The sequence below is a fragment of the Cherax quadricarinatus genome, chromosome 15 (assembly GCF_038502225.1).
Source record: "Cherax quadricarinatus isolate ZL_2023a chromosome 15, ASM3850222v1, whole genome shotgun sequence".
Lineage (NCBI taxonomy): Eukaryota > Metazoa > Arthropoda > Malacostraca > Decapoda > Parastacidae > Cherax > Cherax quadricarinatus.
In genome coordinates, this window is record NC_091306.1 from 118,165 (window position 1) to 127,500 (window position 9,336).

General features: G+C 42.1%; 1 protein-coding gene across 1 annotated transcript in view; it reads right to left on the reverse strand.

Moving 5' to 3' along the window:
* Nucleotides 1–382: 382 nt before the first annotated feature.
* The window catches only part of LOC128692116 (dentin sialophosphoprotein-like), a 106,002-nt gene continuing 97,048 nt past the window's right edge, over nucleotides 383–9,336 (reverse strand). The window contains exon 7 of the mRNA XM_070085060.1: nucleotides 383–5,910. Within this exon, the coding sequence (XP_069941161.1) occupies nucleotides 3,295–5,910 (2,616 nt within the window). The 3' untranslated portion in view covers nucleotides 383–3,294. The remainder of the gene's footprint in view (nucleotides 5,911–9,336) is intronic.

The following is a 9,336-nucleotide window of genomic DNA, read 5'->3' on the forward strand; positions in this document are numbered from 1 at the left end:
CCAGGTAGTTCTGTTTTTGACTTGAAAAAGCCCACTGTGTGGGCGAAACGTAGTCAATAAAGGATCACATTATACTGCATATGTGTTTATATTTCCATCTGACAATATTACATCAACCCGCGAGAAATCTCTCAGGAGCAATACCGCCACAGGACACCATGCTGGAACTGCTATCGATACAATCACTATGATTCTGACTGACCCCAGGAAAGATTCTGTCTTTTACTCTGAGTGTGGGGGAGTAGGCACTAATTCACCGACTGCTACAACAAAGAATGACCAACCTGTCTGAATTTTGGAGGAGAGTACCGCACAATAGCAGCCAAACGTCCTGCGAAGAAAGAGTTTGTCACCAAGAAAAAAGTCGAAGCCAAGCCTCAACTGAACTCCACTCCATTCAACTCAGCAGATGCAACCAAAGCCAGGGACAGCATTCTTCTTTCCTATGTCAAAAGCCCCAGCTGCCATTCCAACACATCTCTCTCAAGAAAACGCAAACAGCCAAGTTCCTCACAGATATTATCTTTGCTTACCTGCATAACATAGCCCGATCTGGATCCTTAAACATAATACTTAACGCAATCTTCTGCATAAACAATCTCTCATAAATAAACCTCCCAGATGATTTAGTCAGCTGACGCACTAAGTGTCGTCAACATTACGCTGTTAATTATTCAGGCCCCACCGAAGGAAGTGTCACTAGCATGATTCCGAAGGAGTCCACCATACTTTCCACCCCAGCCTTTCTTACAGGAGAATTACCTTCCAGTATATTTTCACAAGACAGCCTTCGTACTTATTAAGAAAGAGCCAGCGGACCCAATGAAAAAAAAAATAACAATCCTACCCCGCCCCCCCCCCCCCAAAAAAAAAAAAAAAAGTCAGCGACCCTACATAAGATCCGGCACCAGCCAAACGGTTCCCTTTAACGAAAAAAAATCTTCTACGATTGCGTTTACACCACGAAATACACTCCATGAACTCTTTGCCGAGGACTCTGTAGTGGCAGAATCAAATATGCCTACTATCCATCATTCAACATCTTCCAAAAAGTCTTAGACATCCTCGAAGATAGACAAACCTACAGGAAACAAATACAGTATTTTATCACTACATACGGTGCCCCGTGGTCTGGTGGCAAAAGCTCTCTGCTTCACATGGTGAGGGTCCGGGTTCGATTCCCGGCGAAAGGGTGGAAACATCGGACGTGTTTCCTTACATCGGTTGTCTATATCACCCATCAGTAAAATAGGTACCTGGGTGTTAGTCGACTGGTGTGGGTCGTATCCTGGGACAAAATTGACCTAATTTGCCCGATGTACCCTGATAACAAGCAGCTTTCTATGTAATAGTATGTCATTGATGTCAGCTAGGCCTGTATACTTTGTACATGTACTTGTAGCAAATAAAGATATTATTATTATTATTATTATTATTATTATTATTATAGTGCGAGACTGAGTGCTTCCAACATGTGCAGAATGGACCCACTTAAGACCTAGTCCAGCCTTCAACATAAGAGGGACGCTAAACCACCCACCCCTAGAAGTGAACTCTTCATTTAAATTATTAACAAAAAGTTTACCTTAAAGAATGGATAGGCAACTCATTTATCTCCTGCTGATTACCTATAACTATTTTCTATCATTTCGTGCTTACCCATCTACTCCCTGCCCTCAGTCCCTCTCTTCTAGTCATTACTCTTATGATGACTTATGGTCTTAGTGTATTTTAAATCTGTTTTCATAGTAGTATATATCCGTTAAAAAAGAAGTAACACGTGAATGAGAAAACTAAGACACAGAGAAGTATAGCTAAATATATAGTGAATTTAAGTAAAAGTTTGTAAGAGTTGCAGCTAACTTATCCATGAGACAGAAAAAATCAACAAGCCTGCCAGAGTGCAGAAGCTTCAACTGATCCTATTTCACACACATGACAGGAAAGTACTACCTCCCTGGTATTGTTTAATTGCAAGTTGTTATTATAATTATAATCGATAACATGGATTACATTAACATGTGTTGATAACAATGTATTGAGCTATGGGACACGAAATGGCTGTGGACAAATGCCTTCCTAAGGTGTAAAGGACACGGCGTTCTTTAAGAAATTTATCACAGGGATGCGTCACTAGTGCCAGAATGAGAGTAAACACGGAACTAACAAACACTACCGAATGCCAAGTGAAGGTTAAAGAGAAATGAAGATCTAACGTAGGTGATGCATTAAATCTGTGGAACAAAATTGGTTCCACCAGCCAAATATTTGGTCAAACATTTATTTACTAAAAATATCGGTTCAGGCAGAAAAATATTTGGTTGACGACCCACAGGATGGGCATGGGGTGTATAATAAAGATACTAAACTGAGTATATATGAGGTATAAAAGTAGTTTAACACATGCCAAGTAGCCACTTCTTAATGTAACACGCGCCAAATATAGATCATGCTACATGTTACGATTTTGTGGGGAGATGAAATACAAGGTGTGAGTGGTGAAGTGGCCCATGGCTGGTGTAGTTAAGTGGTGAGGTGGCCCATAGCTGGTGTATTGAGTGGTGAGGTGGCCCTTAGCTTGTGTAGTGAGTAGTGAAGTGGCCCATAGCTGATGTAGTGAGTGGTGAGGTGGTCCATAGCTGGTGTAGTGAGTGGCGAGGTGGCCCATAACTGGTGTAGTGAGTGGTGAGGTGGCTCATAGCTGAAGTGAGTGGTGAGGTGGCCCATAACTGGTGTAGTGAGTGGTGAGGTGGCTCATAGCTGGTGTAGTGAGTGGTGAAGTGGCCCATAGCTGATGTAGTGAGTGGTGAGGTGGTCCATAGCTGGTGTAGTGAGTGGTGAGGTGGCCCATGGCTGGTGCAGTAAGAGGTGAGGTGTCCCATGACAAGTGCAGCAAGTGGTGAGGTGGTCCATGGCTGGTGCAGTAGGTGGTGAGATGGCCCATGGCTGGTGCAGTAAGTAGTGAGGTGGGTCATGGCTGGTACAGTGAGTGGTGAAGTGGCCCATGGATGGTGATGACAGTCTTCTCCATTAAAACTCACTTTTAACATTAAAAAGCGAACAACCTAGTACTATCTACGTTGAGTATGGAAATAAGTCACTCTGACTTTTTTGGGTTATCCTAGGTTCTCTACACATATGCTGCTATGTATGATAATTCTATGTAACTGTATTTGTGTATACCTGAATAAACTTACTTACTTACTGGCACGTAGCCACCTTCTCAAAATATTCCACACACACCTGATTGCCTCCCATTCCACAGAAGCTGTATGACCCTCACAGATCTAGATCTTACCCAAATAAATCTCTGAATATTTGCCGAATGAGAAGTCGTGTACCTTGGCCATGTTTGCGATGGTCACTGCCAGTGTCAGCGTGTGTAGTCTGCTGCTCTGAGCTGGTATTGTGTCTGTTGTGGTTACTGCTGTCAGTGTGTGTAGTCTGCTGCTCTGAGCTGGTATTGTGTCTGCTGTGGTTACTGCTGTCAGTGTGTGTAGTCTGCTGCTCTGAGCTGGTATTGTGTTTGTTGTGGTCACTGCTGTCAGTGTGTGTAGTATGCTGCTCTGAGCTGGTATTGTGTTTGTTGTGGTCACTGCTGTCAGTGTGTGTAGTCTGCTGCTCTGAGCTGGTATTGTGTCTGTTGTGGTCACTGCTGTCAGCGTGTGTAGTCTGCTGTTCTAAGCTGGTACTTTTTGGGTCAAGTGATTCCATAGATGTGTTTCTGTGCTTACTCCATGTGTCACCTATGACATGATTGTCACCCATGCTTGGCTTGTCACCCATGTCAGGCTTGTCACTTATGCTTGGCTTGTCACCCATGTCAGGCTTGTCACTTATGCTTGGCTTGTTACTCATATCCGACTTGTTAGTCATGCCTAGGTTGTCATCCACGTCATGCTTAGCATCTGTGTCATGCTTTAATTCCGTGTCATACTTTAGTTCTGTGTCTGGCATGTCACCCATGTCATGCCTGTCAACCATGTCATGCTTGTCACCCATGTCATGCTTGTCATCTGTGTCATTCTTGTCATCTGTATCATGTATGTCACCCATGTCAAGCTTGTCACCCATGTCATGTTTGTCATCTGTGTCATGCATGTCACCCATGTCATGCTTGTCACTCGTATCACACCTGTCACCCGTGTCATGCTTGTCATCCATGTCAAATTTGTCACCCATGTCCTTGTCACCTGTGTCATACATGTCACCCATGTCATGCTTGTCACCCATATCATGCTTGTCACCCATATTATGCTTGTCATCAGTGTCATGCTTGTCATCAGTGCCATGCTTGTCACCTGTGTCTATGTCACCCGTGTCATGCTTGTCACTCATATGCTTATCACTCATGTCATGCTTGTCACCCATGTCATGCTTGTCGCCCATGTCATGCTTGTCACCGGTATCATGCTTGTCACCCACGTCATGCTTGTCACCCACGTCCTTGTCACCTGTATCATGCATGTTACCCATTTCATGCTTGTCACCCATATCATGCTTGTCATTAGTGTCATGCTTGTCACCTGTGTCATGTAAGTCACCCATGTCATGCTTGTCACCTGTATCATGCTTATCACCTGTGTCATGCATGTCACCCATGTCATGCTTGTCATCTGTGTAATGCATGTCGGCCATGTCATGTTTGCCACCCATATCTTCCTTGCCACGACAGGATGAGTGGTCTAATACAGAAGACTCTGCTGTCTCGTCCTGTACTGTCATATTACTTGTGTTGTCATCATCCCCTTTTGCTTCACCTTGATGAGACACACCGACATGTTCCCTACCACTCTCAGAATGATTTGAAGGATTTCTTCCATTTCTCGTGCTGTCGTGAGAGTCTTGTACGATTGGTTCTTCACTCTCTGTTGTAGTCTGTATTTCCTGAAGTTGGCTCGTGGCTGTAGGAAAAATGGTTGATAATACGGGTAATGCTGGTGTGAAAGTAGCTACTTTTGGGCTTTCTGTGTTGCTGGCACTTAAGTTCGGACCATGAGGCTCTTTCTCAGTGTTGTTGAAACTAGGGGTTTGTTCAGGCCGGGCATATTCTGCCAACATGGGAAAAATGTTGGCTTGTTCTCCTGTGGGTGCGCTGCTTTCCATTCTCTCTCTTTCAGTTTCATTATTCAAATGTTCTTGTTCTGCCATGAATGCTGTTTCATTGTTTATTGTTTCATTCCTTGGGTCTAAAGCTGAATCTTCTTTTACTAAAGTTCCTGCTGCCTCGGGATCATGAACAAAGATCGGCCCCACGGTTAGTGAAATGCTAGAATCAGACCTTCCTGAAGCGCTGAAATAATTTTGTTCATCGTGGTTTTCTGCATTCTGACTATGTCTGTTACGTGGTAATGAATCATCCTCACTTTGTTTGTATCCTTCAATATTCTCATCAGTGTTTGCACCGGAAGTGTTTGGAAGTTTACCTTCATTTATTTTTGGGTCTGTTCCTTCATGGGTGATCTCCATGTTACATGGCTTTACCATATCTATGAGATGTTGATGTGTTGTGTCATCAGAGACTGAGGAACTATTTATTTGCTGACTGACAGGGTCTTCAGCCACTTGTATTTGTTCTTCCTTGAAAGTAACATTGCTGCATTTATCTTCATGGGGTTGAGTCATAAGTTCAGTGGAATTCTCTGGATTGTGTGATCTTAGACTTTCATTTGAGCTGGAGTCACTTTCTAGAGCCTTTCTCTTGCTTCTTTTTCTCTGGAGACTGGAGGAGTCTTCAAAATACTGGACTTCCTGAACATTCCCATCATTGGCGTTAAGATTGCGAGATATTTTGTGTAAGGTCCGATCCTTGTCTAGCTGGCGGTGACTTCTTCGCAATTTTTTAATAAATTTCTTTTTGTGTTTTGGTGTTGTTGTCTGGTCAGGGCAGTCAGTGTGCAGCCACCCTCTCTGTTGATAAAAAAGTTCAGTATTAATACAAAAGTTTACCACATTCACTATTCTCACTGAAACATTGTATAATACTTCACTAATATATAACAGTGCTGAATGACTCTTACATGTCTTACACTAATGAATACTAATAATACTTCAATAATTTATCTGTGACCCACTCGGGTTTGGCACATTTTCGTTAATAATGGGAACATAAACTCAAGACCTGAGTACTTCACAAGGTTCCAGTAAATAATAAAGTAGAATTTATAAGTTTTTGCACATTGTAAATTGACGTTCCAGCAAAGAACATGCCAGTACAGGGGATGATTGTTGAACTTCCTTTAAGTTTATAATTAATTAGATTTAATCCCAAGCACTAAACATTCCCTTGGAACGTTAGGAATGTCACAAGGCAATATTCTTGGCACTGTTCTTTCTTATTTACATTAAAGATCTCCGCAACGCATCTCATTTTCTTAAAATCAGTTCTACTTGCAGATGACACTGTGTCTTCTCCCATTCCAACCTGACAATGCTTAGTGACATTGTTAACGATCAGTTCCTTAAAATATCTACGTCGATGACGACCAACAAACTCACTCTCAATATAGACAAAACCTACTATGTGCTGTCTGGAAAAATAACTTTAAATATCCAACTTAACATACTGATCAATGGTTCCCCCATTACAAGACACACTGAGGGCAAATTTTTAGGTCTTCATCTTGACTGCAACCAGAAATTTCATACCTACACCCAACATATAGCCAAGAAGGTCTCCAAAAATAGTAGGCATCCTTTCTAAGATAAGGTAATATGTACCCCAATCGGCACTACTCTCACTTAACCATTCTTGTGCTTGGGGATCTACTACGACTAACCACCTAAAACCATTAATAATCCAACAACAAGCTGCTGTGCGGATGATCACCAACTCCCCCACCAGACAACACACCATTCCGCTCTTCAACAGTTTTAACTTACTTAATATACAAAATATGCACTCGTATTACTGTGCCATTGCATAGGCAATGGGGTCGAAGAGGTATGGGGTAGGTTTAAAAATGTAGTGTTAGAGTGTTCAGCAGAAGTTTGTGGTTACAGGAAAGTGGGTGCAGGAGGGAAGAGGAGCGATTGGTGGAATGATGATGTAAAGAGAGTAGTAAGGGAGAAAAAGTTAGCATATGAGAAGTTTTTACAAAGTAGAAGTGATGCAAGGAGGGAAGAGTATATGGAGAAAAAGAGAGAAGTTAAGAGAGTGGTGAAGCAATGTAAAAAGAGAGCAAATGAGAGAGTGGGTGAGATGTTATCAACAAATTTTGTTGAAAATAAGAAAAAAGTTTTGGAGTGAGATTAACAAGTTAAGAAAGCCTAGAGAACAAATGGATTTGTCAGTTAAAAATAGGAGAGGAGAGTTATTAAATGGAGAGTTAGAGGTATTGGGAAGATGGAGGGAATATTTTGAGGAATTGTTAAATGTTGATGAAGATAGGGAAGCTGTGATTTCGTGTATAGGGCAAGGAGGAATAACATCTTGTAGGAGTGAGGAAGAGCCAGTTGTGAGTGTGGGGGAAGTTCGTGAGGCAGTAGGTAAAATGAAAGGGGGTAAGGCAGCCGGGATTGATGGGATAAAGATAGAAATGTTAAAAGCAGGTGGGGATATAGTTTTGGAGTGGTTGGTGCAATTATTTAATAAATGTATGGAAGAGGGTAAGGTACCTAGGGATTGGCAGAGAGCATGCATAGTTCCTTTGTATAAAGGCAAAGGGGATAAAAGAGAGTGCAAAAATTATAGGGGGATAAGTCTGTTGAGTGTACCTGGTAAAGAGTATGGTAGAGTTAAAATTGAAAGAATAAAGAGTAAGACGGAGAATAGGATAGCAGATGAACAAGGAGGCTTTAGGAAAGGTAGGGGGTGTGTGGACCAGGTGTTTACAGTGAAACATATAAGTGAACAGTATTTAGATAAGGCTAAAGAGGTCTTTGTGGCATTTATGGATTTGGAAAAGGCGTATGACAGGGTGGATAGGGGGGCAATGTGGCAGATGTTGCAAGTGTATGGTGTAGGAGGTAGGTTACTGAAAGCAGTGAAGAGTTTTTACGAGGATAGTGAGGCTCAAGTTAGAGTATGTAGGAAAGAGGGAAATTTTTTCCAGTAAAAGTAGGCCTTAGACAAGGATGTGTGATGTCACCGTGGTTGTTTAATATATTTATAGATGGGGTTGTAAGAGAAGTAAATGCGAGGGTCTTGGCAAGAGGCGTGGAGTTAAAAGATAAAGAATCACACACAAAGTGGGAGTTGTCACAGCTGCTCTTTGCTGATGACACTGTGCTCTTGGGAGATTCTGAAGAGAAGTTGCAGAGATTGGTGGATGAATTTGGTAGGGTGTGCAAAAGAAGAAAATTAAAGGTGAATACAGGAAAGAGTAAGGTTATGAGGATAACAAAAAGATTAGGTGATGAAAGATTGAATATCAGATTGGAGGGAGAGAGTATGGAGGAGGTGAACGTATTCAGATATTTGGGAGTGGACGTGTCAGCGGATGGGTCTATGAAAGATGAGGTGAATCATAGAATTGATGAGGGAAAAAGAGTGAGTGGTGCACTTAGGAGTCTGTGGAGACAAAGAACTTTGTCCTTGGAGGCAAAGAGGGGAATGTATGAGAGTATAGTTTTACCAACGCTCTTATATGGGTGTGAAGCATGGGTGATGAATGTTGCAGCGAGGAGAAGGCTGGAGGCAGTGGAGATGTCATGTCTGAGGGCAATGTGTGGTGTGAATATAATGCAGAGAATTCGTAGTTTGGAAGTTAGGAGGAGGTGCGGGATTACCAAAACTGTTGTCCAGAGGCTGAGGAAGGGTTGTTGAGGTGGTTTGGACATGTAGAGAGAATGAAGCGAAACAGAATAACTTCAAGAGTGTATCAGTCTGTAGTGGAAGGAAGGCGGGGTAGGGGTCGGCCTAGGAAGGGTTGGAGGGAGGGGGTAAAGGAGGTTTTGTGTGCGAGGGGCTTGGACTTCCAGCAGGCATGCGTGAGCGTGTTTGATAGGAGTGAATGGAGACAAATGGTTTTTAATACTTGACGTGCTGTTGGAGTGTGAGCAAAGTAACATTTATGAAGGGATTCAGGGAAACCGGCAGGCCGGACTTGAGTCCTGGAGATGGGAAGTACAGTGCCTGCACTCTGAAGGAGGGGTGTTAATGTTGCAGTTTAAAAACTGTAGTGTAAAGCACCCTTCTGGCAAGACAGTGATGGAGTGAATGATGGTGAAAGTTTTTCTTTTTCGGGCCACCCTGCCTTGGTGGGAATCGGCCAGTGTGATAATAAAAAAAAAAAAAAATATATATATATATATATATATATATATATATATATATATATATATATATATATATATATATATATATATATATATATATATATATATTATATATAT